This window comes from Anopheles funestus, chromosome 2RL (assembly GCF_943734845.2).
Source record: "Anopheles funestus chromosome 2RL, idAnoFuneDA-416_04, whole genome shotgun sequence".
NCBI lineage: Eukaryota > Metazoa > Arthropoda > Insecta > Diptera > Culicidae > Anopheles > Anopheles funestus.
In genome coordinates, this window is record NC_064598.1 from 53954606 (window position 1) to 53980950 (window position 26345).

Consider the following 26345-nt stretch of genomic DNA (forward strand, 5'->3'; position numbering starts at 1 on the left):
TATGCAGTCGACTCCACCTAGAGCTTTATACAGAACGTTGCACGGAACGTTGCTATTTGGTTTGCAGGTTGGCAAGTTTAGTAGGATTAAAGCACGCAGGTAATGAGATGAGTGTTGTTGGACTATGGGAACAGAGACATTTATCATCGCGTTTATAGTGCAGATCGTATAATACATTATTAATAATCAACTGGCTACAGTGCTAAGCAACAGTATTCCCGGCGGATTTTCTCTAGATGAATGTGGAAATTTTCAATAATCATACACATTTAATGAGATGATAATGCACCAAACGGATAAAAGTGATACTTTCGATAAAATATCCTTTGGACTTTGACTCAATACTGAAAAAAGGAGACAGCTGATCTAATTTATTTCCCTTTAAGTCGCTATCCATTACTCAAATAAAGCTTGATCCCACCAATATTGTTTGGACGTTGCGATAAACCTTTACGGGCATAAATCATGAAGCTCCACAAGCATCTCGCCATTAGTAGTCACATGCAATTTTGTTGATTCCAACAATAAGCTAACAATTAGCAACAGTACACCGTGGTGACCGGAATATTAATTGTATGCATGAGAGCGCATCCCGTTTAACCTGATATGATTGCTTTGTTTTCGAGTGTGTGTATGCGCGCGTGTTATGATTTTGTTCCATCTCCATCATTTATATCTTTGCGATGCTTTAAAAAAATCAATAATAGACCTGTGACCGATTACTCCACCCGATGTCATTGATAATTATGCAACAAATAATTACAATTAAACCAGTGCATGCATCACGCGCCAATTAAGAAGCACACCAGCACTACCGCATCCGGCGCTAACGATGCAAATGCAGATGGGGTTCATCTGTAAATACAAACATGTTTAAAACAAACGGAAAAAAATAATACACTAATGAAGTATAAGACGGGAGGAATGCATGGAACCATTTCGCCACTGCTGAACACATTAATAAACTGCAACTTTACTTTCTTGATTGACAAGCGCATAAAAATGTTGCTTTAATGCTTTCTCTCCCTATTCCATGCTATGTATAGGAGTGGTCGATAGGAAATGCTCTTAAAATGTTTTAAAATTGAATATTATACAAGATCATTCGGGATTATTTCTATAGCCTTATCAGGAATGTTATTTTATTTATATTTAAATTTTGACTTCTTCTCGTAAAAAATATCAAATTCAGGTGGAGCTGGTGCTCCATTTCTTTGCAAGTTTTTTAAATTGTATGCAAAATAGTTAAAAAAAAAGAAAATAGATTGAATAAAACAAACTAGTTCGAAAAGGTTAAATGACCAAACTTACCTTCAAAATCGTAATAAATGAAATAACATCTTGTTATAATAGTTTTATATCTTCTATTCAACTAACATCGATCGCTTGTGGTCATGGATATTTTTTCTGCATTCGTCTTTTTTGGTGTGATTATGCTGCTTCCACTTCTTGCTGGTTCTATACAAATGCCTTGAGCTCAATTATGCTCCACGGTAGAGTTCAAACGTTGCTAGTTCCCGTGGTTCGGTTGGAGACCGCTGTACAGATTCCAGCGTACCAACAAATCCACCACCAAATAACCCATCCCGTACGTTTGGTGTGGTTTTCCGCGTGTTTCAGTCGTTTGTATCACGCCACATACACTCGACAGATCGAGGCGTGTAGTCGGGGCTAATAAAGCTTAATTTTAATTTGCAATGAATCGAGTAGTGACCGCAAGGCTAAGCCGCTATCCGTGCTGCTGGATACCGAGCGTAGCGATTGCAACAGCTTGATAGTCAGTCAAGAGTAAGTGCTTGAAAGATAGTACATAGTACCGGCTTATGTTGCCCTGCTGTTAGGCTGGAGCATTACTTCCACTAAGGGCTGTAGCTGAGACGGGATAGGAGAGAAGACGAGATCAAGCCAAGGCCGTTAGGGTAGTACGACAAAAAGGGCAAGTAAAACGAAGGTACGCTGGGGAAAATTGTTTGCGAAGAGGAAAATAAAACAACTACCACCGATCTAACGATCGGAGCGGAAGGGATTGCACGCGGTGTTGATGTTTCACTCGTGCCAAGTTGCAACTTGCGCGCACCATGCATCCGACGATATGGAAGTGCATCCGATAACGGAATGAGCGAAAGAGAAAGAATAAAAAAGCAGTGGTGATGGAAAATGAGTGGGAAGGAAAGGGATGGGAAAATTGCCTAGTTTTCCCACCCAAACACGCGGTGTTGGCTGACACTAATTAAAAATATTACATCCATATAAAACGGAATTGTTCGTTAAATTCACTTTCAGTTGAATGTTTACTCTCTCGCGGCTTGTCGGTTTATACGGTGCAACGTTTTGCTGAGCCGAGCGCTTTACTATTTTATCAAATTGATTTTATGTTTGTACGATTTGCAACATTGGACTGGTCTGCAGATTGGTTTGGGATTTTGTATTTTAATTAAAGCGTTCAAACAGAGCTGTCCCGATCCTTTTTTTGTGAAAGTTGTGTGAAAAGAAAATCATTTCATTTATCCATTGGTGAAAGTGAAGTTGGTGTAAAATGAAGTTTATGGTACGTGATTAGATGTATTTACAAACTAGTAGATGTTAAAAAAGTTACGAAAAAGTTTAAAAAGTAAAGTGTTTGAAGCGCAAATTTGAAAAACTCAGTGTTTTAAATACTTAACAGTACAACAAAAATCAAACGCTCAAAAGCCTAAACCGGTTAAAATATATGAAGGGCTTAGGGAATGTGAATATTGACCATTAAAACAAAGCGTATTAAAAACGTTTTTAACAAATCTAAGCTTATCCGATTTCCATCATGCCGGCGCAAAGGGATAAATGTCTTAAAGGAAAGAAACAATAAAAATGAACGAAAAATGTGAGCACACCACACCGCTGCCGGCAGCCGGATCCGTTAGTGCAGTTATGAGGTGTCAGATTGTCGAGTGTTCAAGATGCATATGGTGTTGCATCTGCTTTCCGACACCGCTCACTAGCATTCATCGGGTGATAAAATAAGGAACACTTGTTACCGATTTCCGTTAAATCCGTCATATATTCAAAAAGCTTAGCAGACACCGACGGACAGACCCGAGACGGTACGGTTGACAGTCCTGCATGCCGGCTACAATCCTTTGGCACGATGCAATGTTGGATGCTTCCGCTGTGGTTTATCCCGGCATGGTACCAAGCGCGAGCACGAGCGTACTGTTTCTGGAGGATGGCTAGAGTTGTCGGCTCGTACGGATTAGCCAAGAATATCACTCCCGTGTGGTACACTCGTACCGTGGGACATGTATGCTCGTAAGCGTGCATCACCGGTCCGTGTCCTATCCCGGTGCTCCAGTGTCCTTTAAACACCACCGAGAAACCATTGTGTTGATGCTTCTGTGCCACCATCGGGTCACCTTTCCCTTTCATACACGGCATTTGTTGTTTGTGAGTGTCCTGCACGCGAGTGTATGTGGGTGCGAAAGCAGCAGCGAATGAGCTTTGCAGTGTGCAGAAAGGATTAAGATTTATCAAACGAAGAAATAATGGTCCTAACTGTAAAATATGGTTTCCGAATGCGATTTACCATCAACGCTTGTGGTACGCGATCCGATTTCCTTATGTTTTCCTTTTTTTGTTCCACCAGCTTGAGGTAAGAGTGGTAAGGAAGGAAAGGTGAAGTGTTAAAGAAAATAAAATCCAAGCGGAAAGCCAATACAGCTAAAGTGGAAAGTGCGCTAAATAGGATTAAATGGCGATTCCTTCCATTTGCGGCACGAAGACTCGTTCAAGGCGGCTGGAATGGTCAGTTGGAACAGAAAGTTGGTCCAGCGCAAACCAGCCAGCAACCAAAGGACTCTTATGGCTGTGCTGATAGTTGTGAAGGCTAAAGTTCAAATCGTGATTGGAATTGATCAACTGCCATAGTTGAACAAGGGGTTTTGACGGTGTTTAACTACTGTCTTCAGTGTCTGGGGGGTGTATACTGAATTGTGTGAGAAAGAAGTAATACAATCGAAGCTGATGAAATTAATAAACAATTAAAATTTGATGTAAAGTAATTAATAGTGGTGACGGCATAATTAGAATTGTAGCAAACAGTAGCATTTGTGATTGGGTCTCTCTTAAAAAACTCTTAATGTTCATTTTCAGTTATTTTATACCGTATTTGTTTTATTAGTTTATGAAACGAAGCTTTTTACAAAACTTCACTTGCATTCAAATGAAATGAAATTATTGCATTTCAAATGCATCAATCCCGTCTACAACCTGGTGAAATTGTATTTCTGATTTATGGCTAGCATTGAAGGATTCAAATTGGTCTCAGACCGAGGTACGACCATTTATTATAGTTCGTGGCACATTGATTCTTTCCTCCACCGTCGTTGAATGCCATGGTTTGAAAAATAGGTTTTGGTGTACGACCACAAAGAACAAAAAAAAAGGCTCCCAGTTGCAGAGAATCGATCACAAGCGTGCACATTAATCCTCAATGTCCGTGTTTGCATCGTCATGGAAAGCAGCAATCGCAAAAAAGTGGTTTTTTTTATTAAAGTTTATTGTTTGTATGCTAGGATAGTAAACTAAAGTCTAACAGAACATAAAATATACACTTGACATGTTTAATTGTTTTGGAGAAATTTTATTGTTAGTCTACCACTTTCACCGTGTTAAATCGTTCTTTGAATCCAACATGAACATGAAAATGCAACAGGCGATTCAACCACCTGTGTGAAAATTGTAAATCTGGATCCATGGTTCTGGTCTGATTGCCAAAGTGCAAATCATGCATACATGCATCGGTAAAAAACGATCACGAACACAGGTCTTGTTGTCTCTGTGACTACGGAATGGATGATGGCAGATAAAATTGTGCACTAGTAGCAATAGTTCTGTATTCAGTTCTACCATCCTTAGTGGTTTTTTTCGTGGAATATTCATAGTGGATTTTTTCAGAGTGGTAGATAAAGCGAGAACCATTGGTAGATGCTCAGGAAGAGCAAATAATTTGTATGCCATCTTTAATCGGTCGATTTGAAACAAACGATTGGTTGTAAAACGTGGAATTCAATTGATGTGCAATATGGTCGCGAACGGGATGCTAGTCCATAGAGGATCGATATGAATAATCCATGAATATCGTTCCCTATCGTACAGCTCGAATCAGTCTTTGCTAGCTGCAATCAACAATGATACACTTGGTGAAAGAATTCATAAGGAATGAATATAGAAAGCAATAATTAAATGAAGATGCTGCATTGATTGGCCAATTGTTTATTCATGTTACGATTTGGTATTTACATTTTAATTCGCTTTAATATCTTGAGCTTACGTGTTTTTTCTCTCTCTCTCTCTCTGTATCGTTTTCAAGCAGCAAACCATACCACTGTTATTACTGCTGTCCTGCAGTTGCTTCGCAGATGGGCAGCAACCACTGAACCAACAATCAGTGCAACCGGAACAATCCCATTCCGTGGCAGCCGGTGAAAATGTCAGTAAAAACGTGGCTAGTGTTGTGGACAAGTCGCAGAACAAAAGAGGCGCTCCGGACATACCGGTGGTCGTAGGTAAGTTCTACTGCAGCGAATGTCCTTATGCAAGCAAATGAGAAGCAGTACCGAAGGCTTACCGCAAGCGATATTCGCGGCTCACTGTGGGCAATGATACAATCAGTCAGCATTGCGAAGTGAAGGTGCGGCCAGTGTTTGGTGGCGGGTTGAGCATCAACGAGGTTTTTGTGGAACGTATCCGGGCACGTCGCATCCGTGTTGTTGATGATAGTTTCTTTTTTTTTGTTCGTTCCTCCCATCCTGTTGCATGCTCGCTGGAGATCGTCACTGTTGAGGGTCGTGCAGCCGAAGGTGCAAGCGTCACGTCGTCGGTTTTGAATGTTTTATTGGAATTTATATGTAAAACCGACAGCTAGCCGAAGCGGAAGCAGTCTCCGGGAGCGAATGTGCACAGGTGCCCTGATTGAAGTCGTTAGTTTTGCTTCTTGTAATGGTGGTTCGCTGATCCTAGCCATACAGTTCCCGGTCCCTGGCCGGAACGCGACCGTAAACAAACTTGGAAGCTTGGTCGTAGTTACAAAAGGGGACCATATGATATTTATTTTTCATCGCATGCTCTCCTGCACTGCTGTGTCGGTCGTGAAAGATTGTTGCACGAAGGAAAGCCGTCAGACGGAAGAACACTGTTTCCCGGGATGCAAAACCATTTACAATGGCGTAGTGATAGGACTGTGCTTACATTCAGACTTCGGACCAGCGGTGAAAATCGGTGTGTGTGTGTGTGCGGACTATTTTGAAATATGCAACGAATGTGTAAGCTTTTCTTGTATGCCCGGATGATAGGATTTGGAATGCATTATCTGCAGCAGTACGATGCTTGTTCTGTTGAATTTTTATTGGTACGCTTTCAATTTGAGAATGTTGATGAGTTAGGTTTTATAGAATTAGGAATGCTATAGATTTGCAAACAAAAGCACTTAATATTGTTTTGTTTAGTACATTTGTTTGTAACATGATCCAGTTTTTGTTTGTCAGGAAAACAAAAACATTCTACAGGTGGCATAACCAATGTTTGATGTTGTTGTGTAATTTATTCGATATAAGACGATGGCTGGATAGTTTTCACAAGTATATAACAGATGTTCACACCGAGTAAGAGTGAGTGCGTTAAATCCTGCTTGTTAATTTATGGTTGCAAGTCAGCATAAAGAGATTTTATGAAGCTTTTACTCTCTCTTTTGCGTTTTAGCCCAATGGCTCAATCTCTGCGCCGACAAGCGATTCATTCTTTTGCGTTTCAACTCACTTATGTATGTTCTATGCTGACTAACAATTCACTCTTTTGCGTTTTAAATAATTAAATAATAGTGAGTAAGTATTTTGTTACCCTATTTAATTTGAAACGCTTCTATAAGATGTAACAAAACAATTTTCAGTAATCGAATTTTTTTTTTGAATTATTAAATTTGAATAAATAGCAGGACCATATGGCAATTACCCATCATATTGGAATAAAATAATAAAATATTTTTTTAATAAATAACCGTTGCACGAAAATGTTTTGAATTAAATAATTAATCATTGCAAAATAATGTTTATGTTTACATAAAAAGCCTATAACAAAACACTTCAACTAATTCTTTTTGAATAAATTTTATCGCAAAGAATGTGGCGGTAGTCGACGCAGAGAATGAGTGAATTTAAACGTAAGGGATTATTTTAAGAATTGGTTTAAAGCATTGTATTTCTATGAATTAAAAAAAAAGTGAGTAAATGTTTCTTATCCATAAACCACTTTTGCACCCTGTTTCAACTCTCTGAAAAGATTGATTATTCTAATCCCTAATGTTTGTACACTAATGTTGTTGTTGTTATAATGCTTTAGTTGTGAAATACTTTGACGTAAGAAATCCTCAAGTTTAAATGCAATGCAATAATATCTGACATTTTTGCCCTATGACATGCGGCTCTGATTAGTAAGGCCACCGCACAGGTTTGTGGTTAGCGAGTGTAATCGTTTCGAGCTTGTTAGAAATTAAACACCTTTGTTTTAACCACGATCCGATTAGATCAGCTCCATTTCCCTAAGACCAATCCACCCTAAACATTTCCACAATTTCTTGCATGTGGGTTGTGCCGTCGTGCTAATTAATTGTACTACACAATCGGAACCACGCTCATCCACATTTTTCGGTTTGTTACCACCAATTGAAGGTCATTTATCTGTCTCATGAGAAATTAAATTGAGGGTGCTTTTCACCCATTGATGTGTGATAACGCATAGTGAGTGGTAATTTGTTGATGGAATTATTTGATGTTTACAGATACGATAGCTTAAGGTGGAATTAACCCCTCCAAACTCACTGTAATCTCTCTTCGGTAGGTACGCCAGCGCAGCATACGGCTTACATAAATCATCACGTTGCCGGAGCAACCGTCGTAGCTGCGCCCATTTCTGGCCACGGTTCACACGCAGCCATCGGTACTGTGCCGTTCGGGTACGGGCATGCGGTAACCAGCACCGGGCACCTACTGCAGACACCCAGCGTAGCGACAGGACACCAGGTGAGTTGGTGGATTTTCCGGACGTGAAAAATGGACGCATTGGTGACCACCGACAGGCAGTAGATTATGTTGCTGGGTTGTGCACTAGCGACAAAGGGGATTATTACATCCGCCTCGCTGATGTTGCTGCACATGCATGCGCACTTCTTTTGGGTTTTCGGATGTTGAGGTCGCACACCGAACGCTGCTTTAGAAAAAAAAAACGGCAGAAAACAATAACTCAAGGGGCTTGTGGCTGGGGCTTTTTAGCTGATAGCAATTTTTCTGCTGATAAACCCTGCCAGTACAATGGGAACAATGAAAGCTTTGGACAAGCTTAGTATTTACATAGCAGTAAATAGTAAAAGCGTTCTATCATGTAATACACATAAACCATAAAAATGAAATAGAACATAAATGTTGCATGATTCATGTTTTCAAGGAAGTTTAAATGAAAAATGTGTATTAAAATGTGAAGCTGCCTGTCCGCACTGCAGGTATGCACGTTTTTTCATGAATAGTTGAAATTTCCTAAATAACTAAATGTTTAAAGTAATTTTTAGATAAGAATATAATTTTAAAATAGTAGCCGTTTTATTATACCGATTAGTTAAAACAGAATGCATGAACAGCTAAAACTTTGTCATCATACATGTCGGCCGTAAATAATTACTTTTGTTTGTTGTTCATTTTCTTTGAAACGTGTGATTCATTATGAAAAATTGAGATGAAACAAAATATCTTTTTTGTTTTAAAAAAAATCGAAACGTACTACGGAAGTAATGATGCTATTATTATTCATAGCAAAATATCGCTTCTAATAAAAAAGGTATAACTAGACCTATAATGGTGTTTTACACATAGGTCGATTATGCAGCTGTGGGTTAGAGGACCATAATGTTCCCGATTCGACTTGTTAATACATGGTTGTTTACTACAAGAACACTTCTTTTTTTTCTTTGTTCCCAAAAACAAAGAAAACAACGCAAAATTAACGCAAAGTTTGGTGAAAGAATTTTCCCTTGATAGTAGACCCAAAAATGAAAACGCACCCTCCGATTCGAAAGTGAAAGTTTTGCCACAAAGAGCTTTTGAGCGTACCTTTTCTGATTGGGCACACGTGTGGCTGCATGTATAAATATTTACAAGCAATCAGTGTGTGTGTGTGTATGTATTCTAACCCTTGTTAATGGAGAAATAAAACATGCGTTAGAATTTTTTGGTGTTTGCTTCACATATCGTCGTCCTCTAAAATGGTTCCGGTGGGCCATCGATCGAGCAAACTGTTTGATGCTCAAATTTTACACCACGTATCACGCGATCGGATTTCCGTTTTGCAAAAGAAAAGAAAAATAAGACAGAATATGAACGGGATGAGAACGGGACGGAAGTGAAAAGATAGCAACATGATGCTCTGCCGACCAATGAATAATGAAGGCAATATGGAGCGAAAGGCATATTTGCATTCCGATCCGAAAAGCTTCAAATTTTTTCCAGCATCCCGTGACGATTTATCTGATCCGTACCGATGGCTGCTGGTGTTTCTTTGAAATTCGACACATCGATAGGTTTAAAATGAGTTTCCGGTTGTCAACGAGATTGTTTGAAATTGCTAAGAATATATTTTAATATGTACTGGCTAATGGATAGATGGGAAGAATAAACAAACGCGTTGTTTGATGTACGTTTGGGGCGCCAGTACGTAAACGGCGCCAGTCCACACGGCAGGACCGGGTTCAAATCCCATCCGGACCGTCCACCCGTAGCAAAGACTGACATCCGGCTACGTGGTAAAAATAAATCTAGTAAGTCAGAAATGGCCGGCGTGACCTGTAAGGTCGTTAAAGCCAAGAAGAGAGAAAGAAAGTGTTGTTTGTTGTAGTTTTTAGTACGGTAGATGCTCGATTATTTTCGATATTGTACTTGGTTAGAAGCGATTGTTACAACAATCGCAGAACATGACATCCTTAGATGGCAAGGAAAATGCATCAGGCATAATCAAATAAAAGCACATGATATCGTAATGCTACCGTATTTTAGCATAAACACGAGTATGACAAAAACAGTGAGGTATGATCCAGCTAGTATATACGCTTGCAAGGATACATTTTCACAGCCAGAACCGACACATCTTGAGTACAATTTCACCTTCTATGAATGCGAAATCATACGGTAGCATTTAAAAAAAATCAAAAAGGAACTTGCCCTCCTTGTCATCTAGCTATGTTTACCTTTTCATATGACGCCTTTACAAGAAATGTGGTTGACATTACAATATCATCTGAGAAATGCTGTGAATACGTAAAGCAAACATTTCGTGGGTGTCAAAATGCATCTCAATTCGCGTTTATACTAGCGTGATCGTTACTTCACTATTTCATACTGGTGTAACGGTAAAATACGCTTGTTTTATAATATCGTGTGCTTTCCTTTGGTTATCCCTGATGCTATATCCTTGTCATCTAAGCCTGTTGGGATGTCATGTTTTGTGGTTATTGTAATTGTCGCTTGCGTTAGATAAAGATAAAAATAATGACGATTAGATCGGATATCAAAAGATATTCTCAAAAGATATTCTAGTTATTCTAGTTCTTGTTATCATTAAGCCGGCGGCGGCCCGGTGGTGCATGTGATAAACGGCGCCGGTCCACACGGCAGGACCTGGTTCAAATCCCATCCGGAGCGTTCCCCCGTAGCAAGGACTCATCATCATGGTGGTTCGTCCATTGTCTTGCTACAGATATGGGTCCAAAAAGCAGTAATGTTCAAAATCGTGAAAAATCTGAATTCCGAATCGAAATTCTACTGTACTTTATTTGTCATTTGATATTTCTATGTATCTACATAAAAATGCCACGAATATTTTCCCATTACCACTTAACAAAGAAACACTCTCTAAATGACACCGTCAAACGACAACTCTGGAGTATATTATTTGAATGTTTTGCATCAAGATTGAATGTACTAAATTGAACTCAGTCACAAAAGACGAAAACCACCCTCCCCACATGCTGTGTGCGCACACACCACGTGGGTTAGAAAATCCGCGGAAACACTTTCCAGAATTATCACGTCAGCTTCACCATCACCTTAAAACTTGCTCAATCAATCTCACTCCTACCCATATGGATGGGTTCTACCAATATAGGCGGGAACTAGGTTTACGTTGTTCACAGTACTTTGCGTTCATTAGTGGTGGCGTTTGTCGTCGACCGAACGCGACATGCTTCCCCCGGGGAAAGTTGACGAAAATAAGAAATCAATTTAAATGTCATCAATTATTACGCAACAGTGCTGTCAACTTTTCCCGCCTCCGACGAAAACGCACAACTCTATCGTCGTTGGGTGGGACATCAGGCAAACGATCGTCGCTTGTCTTGAGGTATTGCTTCGAAGTGGTAAAAAGTGATGCTTAAGCACACACACGCGTGTGGTCCCACGGGAGCAGAGTGTACAACAAGGAGTATGCGAGTGTGTGGTTTTTCATGCGCATGGTTACATATTGCTTTTCCATCGGTTACGGGACGGGTAGCGTTTAAGGATGGGGCCGTGACGTATGAGGTTTAACGAAAATGGTTTAAAACAAGACCATGGGCCGTGAGTGTGCGTTATGTATGGAACTTGGTGAAATAATTAACGAATGTTCTTTTTCCCTCCCGAAAGGACACATCTGGGGAACAAAATGTTCCACGCACCTTCGCCGTCTCCCTTGCTGTCCCCAAAGGGGTGTCATCCATTCCCTAACGATCCTTTCTATCAAGCAGCCTCTTTCAAAGTCCAAAAACCAATTCGCCGGTTGTGCGTGATAATATGAAATGTTTCCCTCCTGGAAAAAACAGACAGCGTTCCAGCAGGGGAACGGTTTTACTTTAATGAGATCGCAAATGTCACGGCTTTGAGTGCGGGTGTGTGTTTTCGCGCATGAAAAGACGTCATCTTCGCAGCCAATTTTCACTTCAGCAAAGCGAAGCAACCGGTGTGCGCGATGCGGTAGGCTGTCGTACGATTGTTTGATGGATGGATGTTACCGCGTTGCCGCGTTTCGAAAGGATTTGCTACGCCCCGTATGGTGGATAGAAGCGAAAAAGTTGCTAGCTAAACTTTTTAACGAGATTTTCCACGTGAGGAACGCGTTTTATTGGGTTTGTGTGGTTGGCAACCGGAGTGAAAACCCCCGCAGACCAGCCATTATTTACTTCCGGCTGTTAATGTTCTTCGTTTAGCGCCGCAGCAAAAGTGGGCTGTTCGTTTATGGAACTCATTAGCTAAACTTCAGAGTACTGTTGAAGCTGAAAATTATCAAGTGTTTGACATGCGGACGTTATTCCCCTCTCATGCTTATGTCGTACTTTTTTGTTGTGAAAATAATTGTCTAAAAATAAGACTTTCGCTCTCAACAAAAATAAAAATTTGAATTAAATTAATATACAATGAAACGTTTGCAGTATACTTAACGAAATGCGAAATTATTCTCTTATTCTTTATCGCATTCACCAATGTTGCATTGCTTCAATTACGATTTCTTTCAAGTTTATGATATTCTTACTCGAATTGGTTTTTTGCGAGTTATGACATGACCTTATGGTCATGTTAATATCTTATTTATCATGTTATTCTTGAAATTACCATCTACCACAGGTATAGGTTTTTTTTTAATTAAATCGACTAACGAAGTTAAATAGAAAAATCAAACATTTATTAGGTAAAGTACTAAATTTCCGGAACATCCGCCGCTCACGACAAAGTGAAGTTAATTTTTACTTCCTTTACACTAACCCACCCTCAGGCATGCGGCAATTGACACTGGCGGCTTACAACGAACCTTACACACTACTTTGACGCTAGCAAAAAAAAAAAAAACATTTTACAACCGGAACCGGCTCACCGGTTGATGGAATAATCTATGCCTCATTTTCTTGCTCAGTGAAGCGGGCACCGAACAAACAAAGCCACCGTACGAAGGCACCAGCCCGAGGGCGAGTGTAATTTGTAAAGAAGCTGCATCGTCGCTGCAGCCCCGGTTTCGAGGCCGGTTTCATTACGGAAGCGCTAATGGTGCAAGGGCGGCTGGTGCAAGGTGGTGTTTTGCATGCATCTAATTGTGCATCGCACGCATCAGGAGCAATTATGTGCGGCAAGGCGTCCAGCACAATGAGTTTGTGATCGGGTGTTGCGGGGTAACTGGTTCGTGGCTTGTAATAAGATCAACTTGGGTATGCAAAGTGTTGCTGCTTCTCGGTCGTCGTCGATGTGTGATGCACACTTTGCTTGCCTTTCTTTGGAGTTTAGTGATATTTGAAGAGATTTGTTTGTGTGCCAAAAGTACAAGTTGTCATTCGATGTTCTGCACGAGCGATGATATGTATGAAGACATGTGATAATTTTGCTGGTTACTGGTGTAGAGCAAAATTAGCTTTATGCTGAATAATTGTGTTCGTTTAGTATGCTTGACATAGCGTGCTATTGCATTAGAGAAGCATACACAATATAAAGAAGAAAGCTCTTTAATTTGTAGAATAAGTTCAGTTACATAAACGAATCAGAAAACTTAGAAATAATTATGGAAGGCAACGAAGTTATGTCGAATATAATATTTGTTTTCTAAACTATAATTATTTCGTAAGAGTTAAGTGAAGTTTATAGACGTACATTAATTATAACGTTAAGATCATTGATCGACAAATCTTCATAAAAAGTTGAAAAATTTACTTCTTTCTTCTTAATGTACTTTAAGGCTAGTAAAATGTTTAACAACTCTGTTCTCAAATTGAGTAATGCAAAATGTCATTGAATTTATATCATACTTAATTTGTATTTGCCATTCTTGAGGCAAGAAATAGGCAAAGAATTAATGTAAGTAGCAAGCTGACGTTGATCATAAATATGATTTGTTGCCGTATAAACTAAATCATCTCTTTTAAAGAAATGTGTATTTTTCATTCAAATTCTCGAAGCAGGGTTTCATTGCATTACTTTCACTACATTTATTTTTTTGAAGAAAAGAACTTTGGGCTCATATTTCCATCTAAAATATCCTAATTACATCCGGTTAGCCAAATATCATCAACATTGGGATCATCTCCTAACATCTCGGATTACAAAAGGCCATTTTTTTCGGCATCATAAATTCGTCCGCGAAATGGCATTTATAATGAAAATTTTGAAAATGTCCTAACCCATTTAGGACCCTTAAAATCGCCTTACAGGCCTGGCAAACAATAAACAACACCAGGGACATCAGACCACCAGAGCAGTTGGGGAAGGGATAAGAAGGGTTCTATTGAAATTCCAGACCAATGATTCGCGGGTTAAAGTTTTGTGTGTTCCGTTTATTAAATTGTATCCCACTCCTGGTTCGGAATCGGAATGGAAATTGGAAAGGATTGCGATCGCCTCGTGTTCGGTTGGGTTAAAATAATAATGGCAATAGTAATGTCAACGGTGACAATTTTCTTCAGCTGGCTGCCGATTTAATATTGCCCAGCACAGTATCTCCGTGGGCGAAAAAGTTGAAAGTTTAGCCCCGATGGTGGATGTGGCGGGCTGGGATGAGAACGAAAAGGGGCGGACAATAAATTCGTTATGTAAGGCTCCTGTTGCTCTAACCGGTGATACCCGCTGGCGGTTTGGTTTTTGTTTGGTATCACGGTTTACGAGAGTGTCGCTTCCTTTTTCGTCTCTATTGTACATTTTTAGCTTCGTTGGCTTCTGCCTTTATGCTACCGATAACGCAGGCACACGGTTCGTGCAAATTTTCGCTCAATTTTCACGGTCAGCATTTACCATACCTTTTTGCAAGGATGATGTTTTTGTTGTTGTTGTTGTTGTTGGTGTGTGTATGCGTATGTGTCATTGTGGGAGAGAATATGTGTACGGATGATATTCGAAGCTTCATTAACTTCCGTTCGGCAACAAGGCCTTCGAGCGCACAATGGTACATGATAAGGTGCAGCTGGAAAAACATCGCGTTATCCCGCCCGTAAGCGAGCATAAAGTGGCACAAATGGTGTGACAAAATAAAAACCGAACGAGTCGACCGGAAAAGCAGTAACCCGTGAAGCGCGTGAACACTGTTGGTCCTATTTTTGCAACTCATTTACTACCGCTTGACACACGGGCTGTGTGTGGTAAGTGTTGCTAATGTGCGGAACCTATCTCCCTGGTTTGTATCGTTAGCTCGCAACGATGGCTGTCCGTATACAGGCCGAAAAGCTAGCCTCCGAAATGAGCCTGCGAATTGGCCCAATGCTGGGGAATTGGCGGCAATCAAATTATATTTCGCATGAAAGGACAAATTAAAACTTTTACCAACAGCCCCTTCAAAAGGATTCGATTTTTGTTGTTGTTGCTGGGAATGTGTAGAAAATGGAAGGTAAGAAGTAAACAGAATGAAAAACAAGGAGTACAAAACCTCGACCCAAAGTGTGACATAATGTGGGAGAATCAAAAATTTGTGTTACAACACTCAACCCTTACCATGCCATTCGAGGCAGATTGAGCTGAAGCGTTTAATTAAGTTTCAAGCATTCCCTTTCCCTCGTCGGTGTCTGTGTGCGCCTTAGTTTTTCCATTTGAATGCAGAGCTTTTTGGTGCAGTTTTGACCTTCACGAACGGGCACAACATATTTCGCATATTGTAATGAAACGGATCACAAAAACAAGAAGTAGAGAGTCAGAAAAGCTTAGAATCACTCGTTCGTCCGTTCGTTGTCGCAACTTGTCGGTGAAAATGAAGCAGTAAAAATGTATGAAGCGAACGCCAAAATGAACCACCGTAGGTACCGATCACGACCGTCGTGGTACGATAAGCCCGGGAACATGGGATAAAAAAGCAAGCGTGTTTGGCTGATTCGAACTCGAACAGGTGCAGCGAGGTGACAATTGGAAGCTGTTACTTTATTTAGTTTTTATTTTACCCATCCACCCACTGATGGTCGGGTGACTCGAGGACGGTGAAGCATCTTGGCGTCAACGTCACGACACGTTTCGAATTTAGAAATTTCTTTCGATTGAAGCACCGAACACACGATGGTCGCTTAAATAAACGAGCTGCTGATGATGGTGACTTTGATTTGGGATTTAAGTTATCCATTTTTTTAAAGCCCAATCGATTCTTTAAAAGCGCGATATGTGTTGGATATCAGGTATGAATGGTTATGAAAATGATACTAAAATGTATTGGTATTTTAGTTACTATAGATAAAATTTTTAAATTTTTCCAGAGCGATATAAAAAAGAACCCCAGTGAAATCAGCCCAAGCAAAGCGTTTGATTCCGTTGTTCTGTAGTGTGCAATCTACACGACAGTTGGGGACATGATTCTCATTGTGTATCATTTCGAAGGTAAATAGAAGAAAGTAGAGATGTCGTTTAGCATGCAGCATACAAAAAGATCGTTTGTTTGATGAAATCTTGTTTGATGAACGAAACAAAACAACTTTGGCTGGCTTCAGATGACATGCTTCCGTTCGGTTGCATCGACTTGTCTCGAGAAAAAAAAAACAAACGTTGATTTTGCATTGATTTATCTGGCATGTTTGTTGAAGCAAAGCTTGCGCTTCGATTGCAATCCAATCAACACAAGGTTAGCTGAAGCTTTGTTTGCAGATGAGCACAGAAAAGAAGCGTTCGGAACAAAAAAATACTACGGATTCTGTGTGACGAGCGCCTGGTAATTTGGCATTCGTTGACGAAAGGATCATGAATCTTTTGTCTTTTTATTGTTCATTTGGTATCTAGGTTATTTATTTTTTCGAGAGAACTATTTTTATTCAGCTTACTGAAAATAGAACGTTGTTTAAACTCTTATTGTGATTGCAAAACATCATAGATCACAACAAAATTAAATAGTATCTCATTATAAATTATTAATAATATTTAGTTTTTTCACGTATAAATTTAAATTTTATTCAGATTCTACATTATCCGTGAACAATATTTGTTTCTGTAACGTACATAAAAACACAAATTGTACCCAAAACAATAAAATACAGCACATCAGCACATAATATGTTAACGATAGCAACTGATACGTGTATTTGCGTGATTGCATGTTTAGTTCACTTGTTTTTGCCCTAGCTCACAAACACGTATCACGGTCTTGTATCGTGTCACGAACCACCCTAAAAGCAGCTCCACTAACACACGCTACTTTGCATGGATTTTCCAGAAATGTATCTAGTAACTGGGAGGCAACAACAACAAAAAAAAGGATATTAAAAGCCAACAGTCCTCATTGCGGGAAATGGTTTCCGTGCCGATGCTTTTAAGCTTTTCAAACACACATAAGCAACCGGGCACGAAATCACGCAACAACTGTTCGCGTGGGATGGATGACTTTATTTTAAATCGTTCGATAGAAAAAGACATCACGTGGTTAGGAACGTAACACCCGTTTTTGTAAATTGTGTGTGAACGACTATTTTACAGCACGTGATACACAAGGTGAATTACGTAGCGCCCGCAACACCGACAACGCTCAAGTTGGCAACCGTTTCCGAGGGTTCCCATCTACATCTACAGCCCGTTAGTTCGGTTGTGACGAAGGTAGTGTTGGTGGAGTAACAGTTCGTGCATTCTTGTGACTAATGAAGATTTAAATTAAACTAGTTCATTTTTTGTATCTTTCTTCATCCAACACAAAACAGTACAACTATGCTGTTCCACAGGTAACGTACGCACATTATCCTCAGTATCAGGTGTACCACCACCATCAGGCTAGCCCCGGTACAGTACAACCCTCCACAATCTATGCTGCGCATCAACTCCACGAACATCCGGTTGCTACGGCGACCGTCCATGAGATTGCTCATCAACACCAGCAGCAGCAGCAACAGCAACAGCAGCAACAACAGCATACAGCGTACGCTCATCAGCAGCCTATTTACGCACACCATCCGGCAGCCATTCATTACTCCGTGCCAGCGTCGCTCGTACATGCTGGTCAACACAATTACCAGCAGCAGCAACAACAGCTTCCCCTGAGTCACACACAAGCCATTCACTACCAGACGAACCAGGCCGGAATACAGCCGGCAGTTCCGATCGTCCATCAGGCCCCGATTGCCACCATCAATCAGGTACACCAGGCGCAGCAGGTCTACGCCACCCAAGGCCAGTTGACGAAGGTAAGACGATCGCATAATCATAACCGACCTTTCCGATGGGAAGCGAATGGGAAGGAGGTTACTCTCTCCCGGGGATTGCATTTAATATCGGAAGCAATTTATGGAAATACGCTCATATACTATGTTGCCTAATTTCCTCTTTTCGTTTCCATACCACTTGGACCACTCGTTCCACAGTACCCACTAGCAGCACAATCGTACTACGGTGCGGGCGGACTACAGCAGAATCAGATCTACTCGACGGTACCGAGCTACGGTAAGTCTTTTGAACGTGTTAGAATTTCTACTACACCCAGCTCCGGAACGATTCTTCCTGGGCTAGGCACAGTCAATCGTTAGACCATTCATTACTCTCATCGCCGAACATTTTGCCGGACACTGGGACACCAAACGGTCGACGGATATATTACGGGGGAAGGGATCGGAGAATATACGATCATGCTGCGTTGCATTATTGATTGGGTAAATTTAGTGGTGCCGGTTTGCTATTATTGTGTCAATTTCTGATTCTATCCATTTCGGTTCAACCGGAGAGAGCAGGAAGTACGGATGGAAACGTATAAATTTGTGCTTAGATTTGTGTCTGGATTCGTTTTAGCTTTACAATCCTGAAAAAAGATGTATTATACCAAAAGACTTCACAATTCTTTAACGTCATTGACACCTCATATGTTGGTAAATCTCTAGAAAGGAAAAAAGGCGTTCAACATATTCCGCATAATACTTTCTAGAGTAATACAATATTTTAGAGATTCGGAACAGCAAGAATTTAGGCTCTTTTAATTATTTCGATTTTTATTTCAACATTTCTTTACCCCTTCATATTTACACAGATTAAAGTCATTTAATTGGAGGAAAACGATGGAACATATCGATACGGAAACCAAGATATAGTTGGCTCAGGATAATATTATGATGATTTGATATATTTCATAAAAGAAATTATATCTGACTCAGCAATCAGATTAGCTTATTTCGATCAGGATTCTAATGCTTTTGATGTTTCATTCGTTTGAGTCGTACATATGCAGTGATCTTTCCATTGGACGAAGAAAATTTCTAGCCATGCCTGCTCGCTTTTTCGTTCCGACCACAATACCAACGGTAGCTAAACTTTGATCTAATTTCACATTTATACAAGCGCCACTCGTACCCACATGCCATGCTCCTACATGACGCACATTCGGTTGTTGGGACCGGTTCGCCAGTGCACTTCCGCTCTCGCTTGGCTTCATCTCATCCGGTGTTAGCTTCATCATCCGGTCCGAGCACGAAACCAACATCAGCACTGGCGGTCTGGTCCGAACGACGGTCTCTAACGGAGCATTTTTCCACCTTTGTCTTTCCTCCCTCTTTTTTCCCTCAACCGTGCAGGTGACCCGGACACGCTAACAAACCTCGTTAATCCTACCACTCCCCGGTTCCTTACTACCTCCCGCCGTCCTTCCACTAGACCCATTCCCGGTGACATTCGACCGATCACTGAGTATGAGGACGACGATGACGACGGCAGTGACGACGGTAACGGTGAGGACGGTGTGCTGTACCGGGACGAACCCACGGTCTCGGGTGACCGTATACCGGACCGTGAAGAACCGTGCGAAAAGGATGGCAAGAAATCGGGACAACCGAGCGCATTCAACCGGAATCTCTACAACATGTGGCGTGCGTACGACGTGGCACGGACCCTGTTGAAGGCATCCGGTGCTAGTGGAGCAACGGCAAAACCTCGGTCCAAACCCGACACCAACAGCAATACCGACCGCATACAGCTGATTCATCCACCGGGTGAATCGGACAAGAGGCTTAAGGGCAAGTACTACGAGGGCAAGTACTACGGCTATTATCGGCATGGCCGCCAGGATACTACTGGCGATAGCAACCGTACACCAAAGTCCGTTCAACCAAAGCCCTTGCCGTCGCCGTCCACGTCGTCGTCGTCGTCCTCATCGCCCGCCAGCGAGAACCACTCGCACAGAAGGAATCTGGACTAATCCGGTCTTGAGTGATGTCCGTATTTATTCGTCCATCCTTTCCATTGCTTCGTAGTCGTTTAAAGTTCAGCCTCCGTCAAGGTCGGTCGTGTGCTCGCTTCCAACCAAAGCGCCAAACAAACGTCCCGAAAAGATCCTGCAAGTGCACTAGGTACACAACTCACCGCATGTCCTTGTGACCTCGTTTCACCTAGTTGTGATTTGAAATGTGATATCTTGTGAGTTCCCGGCTGTGTTCCACCCACTCTGCAGCGCGTTGCATTCTTCGTATCAAATACGGAACCCTGCCCGGGTCAACGGTGCGATTCTCGCAGTTCTGCTAATGCACCACAAGCACTTGTCATTCACTTGCAGCTGACGGCAACCCATCTTTTCGGTAGCATCTTTTCGCTCCGTCGGCTTTGTCCTTGTTTCGTCCTTGCTGCCCGATGTTCGATAAAAGAACGAGCTTAATCGGGTGGAATGTGATGCCATAAAGCAAGCAGCGGTGGGATGTTTCACACTGTCGGATGCATTCCGAAAGCACTCTTGTGCCAATATTTCGTGATAGTGAAACCGTTCTTACAACTAGCCGGACCAAATTGTTCGACAGCCGACAAGCCGATGGGAAGAACAGAAAGTGGGGTAGGGAAGAACAGGGATGATGATGCAATCAGCATTATCTGCCATCTTCAGGCCGTCTCGAAATAGGGCAGCAATAGTAGCAGGATGTTTGAAGGGTAGTTGTGTGTGGTTAAAAGCCGAGACGACATTCGCCCATTTGGTCCAACACATTCACGCCCCCAGTGTACAGTGCCTTTGCTCATGTGCTCATTTTCGCCCATTTTCTTGCGATTCCTTTTTGGCATTTGTTTGTTAAAGTTTCGGTGGTGCTATTTCGGTAGCTTTCCTTTTGCGGTTTGAGCTGATGGAGCGAATAATAGCAAACCGTTATAACCATTGCAATGCAAAATCAGAACAACTTCAGGCTAGGTTGTGCCAGGGATGAGTTAGGTGCTGGTGAAAGCTTTTACTAAATGATACACCTTTCAGCTGATGTGTTCGTTACATGAAGGGTAGGACATTGGTGTCATTGAAGCACTTTTTATTTATGTTGGGTTCAGTTGAAAGAAAAACTAAAACATGGAAAGGAACTTGATTGTGATGTAACATACATTACTATGGACGATGAAGAATTTGCTATACCAAAACGGTGAAAAAGGGCAACACGATTGCTTTTGTTTTTACTCTTTCTAAGAACTGTGTTTTAATAATGTCTTATAATGTCTAAATATTTATAAAACATTAATTAAAAATGCAAGATTTTCATTAACTAAAATCCAATATGTTTTTGAACTTTGATACGGATTTATACTAATTGGCCCTCGTAATTGCTTATGATGCTAAAAAGGAACTAAATTGTAGCTAAAAACTACGACAATGTACGAAAAAGTGTTAAAAAGTAGATTTAGAACACAGGCACCAGATTAGAACAGACGAAGTGTTTTTTTCGTTGCAGTTTAAACTGCACCAAAACAGGGAAAAGTTTTCTCAACCAAAATGATAATACCTGCAGTATGGTACTGTCTGTGGTGTGAATACTAGTTTTTTGTCCGCAGTTAACGAAGTTGCATGTTGGGGTAAAGTTTTCCAACCAATCTGTTTGTGAATGGTCGTATTATTTTGCGTCATGCGACTATGGCTGAACTGTTTTTTGGTTTGTTTGGTTCGTTTTCTGTACGGTTTTTTGTTCTTTTATATACAAAAAAACTTTAGATCCCTAGAAAAATTAAAATCAAAGAATCAATTGTATATCATGAATTTATTGCAAACGATTTATTTGATAAACATCTTTTTTACGTTCGTATTCGAATTAAGCTATTAATCAAAGTGCGTCGTGTTGGGTTGTACAGAAATGAACAACATTGTAAGGCAAGTTCGAACAGAGTCAACAGTATCAAAAGGTTGGAGGGAAAAACGGAACCGCCAAGAAAACGGTCCACTTATGTTTCATTATTGCCATTTCATTGGCCGCAATCCATCAATAACGGTCGGTAAAACAGCGGAACCATGAACCGTTGGCGTGTTTGGTACCAATTTCAAACTTGTTTCCATTTCGTATTTCCTTGCGTTTTCTTTCTTATTTTTTTGTTTTTTGTTGTTGTCCACCAAGCTGTGTGTGTGTTTGTGAGATGGAGAAGCATTTTTATGGTGCTGCACATTCAAACGGAAACGGACGTGCGGGCTTTGTGAAGTTGTTCCTGGGAAAGGAACATAATTTGTTTCATTGCTTTGATTGAGTGGGCACATTTTGCAGCAGAATCATGATTTCGTCCGTTTTCATTAGTTATACGTACCGTTTAAAGCTGTTCAATCGTAGTTTAAGGTTAAGCATTGGCAATGTTTCACACAACCAAGACCCAATGACCAGGATTAGTAATTAAATCGCACGTAGAGATGTGTGAATAAGTGGATGAAAATAAATTCTTCATTTTAAAGACCTTGCGCGTACCAAGGAAATGTTGCAATCCGATTGCTCGATGTTAATTCAAATACTACAAATGAATAATCTTTCGAGGCAAAACGATTCCATTCAGAACGGCATTCAGTATCCATTAGGCGCCCGCTCGAAACAATTTGTGCCGACACAGGAATGCCGGAATGGTACAGGATTATTGTTTTGTATGCTGAGTTCTTATCGTGGCCGACTATGCTCGCCTGTCTTGGAATGTGACAGAATCGGATGATTCAAATTTCTTGGCCTCATACAAATCCTTCCTCTGCCACCGGGTGATTACTTTCCATCGGCACTATCCAGACGCGCCAAAGGAGAACTTCAAGCCTTATCCCTGGATTGCTGATGATGAGTTTTATGTAAATGAAACAGCACTTTGCAACAAGACCAGGGTAATTAATCATCGCTCGAGATAATCCACCGGGCACTCCGCACTCTCGCCAGGAGTGCTGGTGTTCGAAAGCCCATTCATTTTCTCGCCTTCATCGAAAGACACTGCAAAACCAGTGCCCTGGACGGGTTGCGAATCAGCTGCTAAGACGTTCTTGCTTTTGAGATTTTGCACAGCTTTTTCCACAACCTCAATTACCGCTTCAGGATTGACCCTTTTAAGGGGGGCGCCGGATCGTTTCGTTCGGATCTTGCCGTAACTCTGTACATTCCTGTAATCTAGATATTTAATTATTATTTTTTCCTAACTAACCGGAAGCTTTACCGTTTATATTCGGCTCAAACTGAGCACCTCTTTAGCATTCCATCAACATGCTACAGTCAGTGCGAGTAATGTTTTAGCCGGAAAACAGCTTCTACCGACCGTCGCCACCCCAGTTCATGTAAGTAAAATCGATTCGAATTGAAATACCATTTGCAATCGTTTTCCGAATGTTTGTGGCTGTAATATAATGCGAAATTGCGGTTTATATAAATTTTACCATTTTGTTGTTTCATGATCGAAGCCATTACTTTAACTACTAAAATACAATCAATGCAATTTGTTTCATGTTTTCATATTTGGTATATTTCAAGACATGTTCAACATGGCTACAAAAACAAAATGCCATGGTGGACAAAGTAAATTGTACGAAAAATCACATGTTGAGTGTGCACAAAACCGATGAAAGGTTAAAACAGAAAATAATGTATTGGATCGATTGAACGTTAACCGTGCTCGTCTAACCAATGGCCTTCAATTGCAGCTTAAATCGTTGGTCCCCGTTACAACCGCCACCACGACCCAACACCACGGTAACGGCATCAGCTACACCGCTTTCACCCAACCTTCGCACGCTGCATCCATCCCCTTGCCAGCGCATCTAAAGCCTGTACCACAGAGTCTGCTGCAGACGCAACCATCCTACTTCAACGCCGCCGCACCCTCGAACGCCCAACAGCAGCAGCAACAGACACTCCAACAACAGCCCAATGTCTATTACCGAAATCAGCTGCAGCAACAGCAGCACCAGCAGCAAGCCCAGCAACAGCAACGAGTTCAGATTTACTCAACCGCAGCGAGCCCTTTGCAAAGGACTCCATTGCTTTATTCGGCCGGTCAGTTTAACCATCCGGTACCATCGCAGTACGCCACGTATGCTTACGCTCCTCAGCAGCAGTCGGTTGCGGCCGGAGCACTTTTCCAACCGCAAGCATCACAGGGAAAAATCACCTACGCGCAGAACGGCGTTTCCACCAACGGTGGAGGCCGAGGCTCGATCTATCTGTTGCACTAATCGTCCTCGTCTATTGCCCACTGGCCAAAAAGTGACAGAAGATGGTGTATTTTCCTCTATCCTATGGATCTCAAATCCGAGCATGTAGGCTACGGTTTGCAGCAGTTGAATTGGGGGAAAAACGCGAACCCAGTCTCGTGCTGGAAGTTTAGACCATTGGATAGAGTGGGGAGGGAAAACCGCGAACGCGTAGATTTAAGGGTGGTCGGGACGATTCGATTACATACAAGCTTTGATCCGCATTTATTGGTACCAATTACACGTAGAAACACGTGGAAGCGAATGGCTTCAGATCGCATGATCGGATTGCAGTGCACTGAATGCTTCTCTAGATTGGGCGCATAGTGAGGTTAAATGGTTTCAATGGCGGTCGGTGTCGTTTTTTATCATTTCATTTTGAAGCTGTTGTGATAAAGTGTTTCTCCTCATGCCTGCTCAATTGGGCAGGCAGCACGAAAACACTGTTGACTTAGGGTTGAATAAAGTATGCGTCAAACTGATGCTTCTATCTTTCTGTTAGATCGGCAGCCAGTTGAGCGTTTTGTAAAGTGAGAAAAAATAATTTAATCTGTTCAACGGGAGATTAGGTTTATGTTATTCGTTTGAGATAGCCACGCTACAGATTATGAGTAAATTGTACTTTGAGAACTAATAAACTGTTATAAGGAAAGAGCTAGAAAGCATCTCTTTCAGAACTTTTTGTATTTGTGTTGTATTTGAATCTGTTTTTCAAAAAGATAAATTGATTTATGTTATTTAATTTGTGTCTGGTTAAAAAAAACATAAAACAGGAAGATGAAAAAATATACATTTCTACAGGTTTGAAAGAACGAAGCATTATAGTAATCGATAATATTATTGGAAGAATAATTTTTAAGTGGCATAAACTAAAAGTCTTAGTCATCTTTACTGTATGTATCTACGTATCCGTTCTACGTAGCGGATATTTATTAGTAGGATCGAGCAGATGAAAAAATCTCGGATTGGGAATTAACGATGCCAAAAATTATGGTAATACCACCAGCGATCCTACTAACAAATCATTTGCTGGGGATAGATGATCGCACGTTTGCCTAACAATGATTGTCGCCTAACATTTCATTTGTTTTAGGTCCATAAAAAACTCTACACAACAAGTTGGGATGTTGATTGCCAACCTGTTATTCTACACACTGAGAAATCTTCTACAATTAAAACACATTTTGCCATGGCCGAGGCTGGAACTTTATCCCAGTATGCACATAGTCTTTTGTGGCATGCTCCTGTTAGTTACTTGTTAGAAATAAATGCCCCGCAATGATATTTGAAATCATATTTGTTGAAGGACTAGGAACCGTTATAATGATTTGCGCACTGAGCTGTACGATGAACTCACTATCACCCAGATATTAGAATGGAAACGGAAACGAAAGTGCTTTGACGTTGTCGACATTAGCATAGGAGAAGTGGTTGGCACCAAAATAACGTGGAGTGATGGTATTGGATACGTCCACCGAAAAGCTTGGTATAAGACGATGTTGAATCGTGATCTTTTTAAAGAACTCCTGTAAGATACTTGTACCACCTGATTAAAATGCTGAGTTATTTATATTGCATTGAATTATTTATTAATCAAAATTGATCTTCACAAATTGGCATCTTGGAACTTCTCACTTTTCTACGAGACATGGATTATTACTGATGGAAAATGCTAGATTGATTATTACTGATGGTCCATTATACTGATCCAACGAGCGAATTCTCCATGTACACATTTCAGGAGGGTTGTATGTGTTTTTAGGGAATTTTTTTCACAGTATTTTTGGCAATCTTAGTCCATTGATATAAACTGAGTACCAGACTGAGTTTCGCCGTTGCGGAGCGTCAACAAACTCATGCAATTGGACGTGGTCAGTTAGGAGCTGTCTGTACATGTAGTCCCGGAGACTAATAACGGAACGCGAGGATCCCCAAAAATATCAAGTATTACTAATTTC

The 26345-nt window shown here is 41.0% G+C and overlaps 1 protein-coding gene across 3 annotated transcripts; it reads left to right on the plus strand.

Annotated features, from left to right (window-relative positions):
* The first annotated feature begins 1168 nt into the window (after positions 1-1168).
* Positions 1169-25064, plus strand: LOC125761038 (putative mediator of RNA polymerase II transcription subunit 12). Of its 3 annotated transcripts, XM_049421795.1 has the most exons (8): positions 1169-2548; positions 5348-5540; positions 7867-8048; positions 17457-17573; positions 17675-18154; positions 18332-18410; positions 23393-23475; positions 23839-25064. In XM_049421795.1, exons 1-8 carry the CDS (start codon positions 2537-2539, stop codon positions 24367-24369), a joined length of 1677 nt encoding a protein of 558 aa, XP_049277752.1. In that variant the 5' UTR covers positions 1169-2536; the 3' UTR covers positions 24370-25064. The 3 variants fall into 3 exon arrangements, with proteins under 3 accessions (XP_049277752.1, XP_049277750.1, XP_049277753.1); XM_049421793.1 differs by lacking the exons at positions 23393-23475; positions 23839-25064 and adding an exon at positions 19529-20299; XM_049421796.1 differs by lacking the exons at positions 17457-17573; positions 23393-23475; positions 23839-25064 and adding an exon at positions 19529-20299.
* Positions 25065-26345: the final 1281 nt, after the last annotated feature.

What these genes read in the sequence shown, in the direction of transcription:
- LOC125761038 (XM_049421793.1), top strand. An exon ending in GCGTAGCGACAGGACACCAG is followed by an intron (nt 8,049 to 17,456) that starts GTGAGTTGGTGG and finishes ACTATTTTACAG; the next exon opens with CACGTGATACACAAGGTGAA. An exon ending in CTCGACGGTACCGAGCTACG is followed by an intron (nt 18,411 to 19,528) that starts GTAAGTCTTTTG and finishes TCAACCGTGCAG; the next exon opens with GTGACCCGGACACGCTAACA.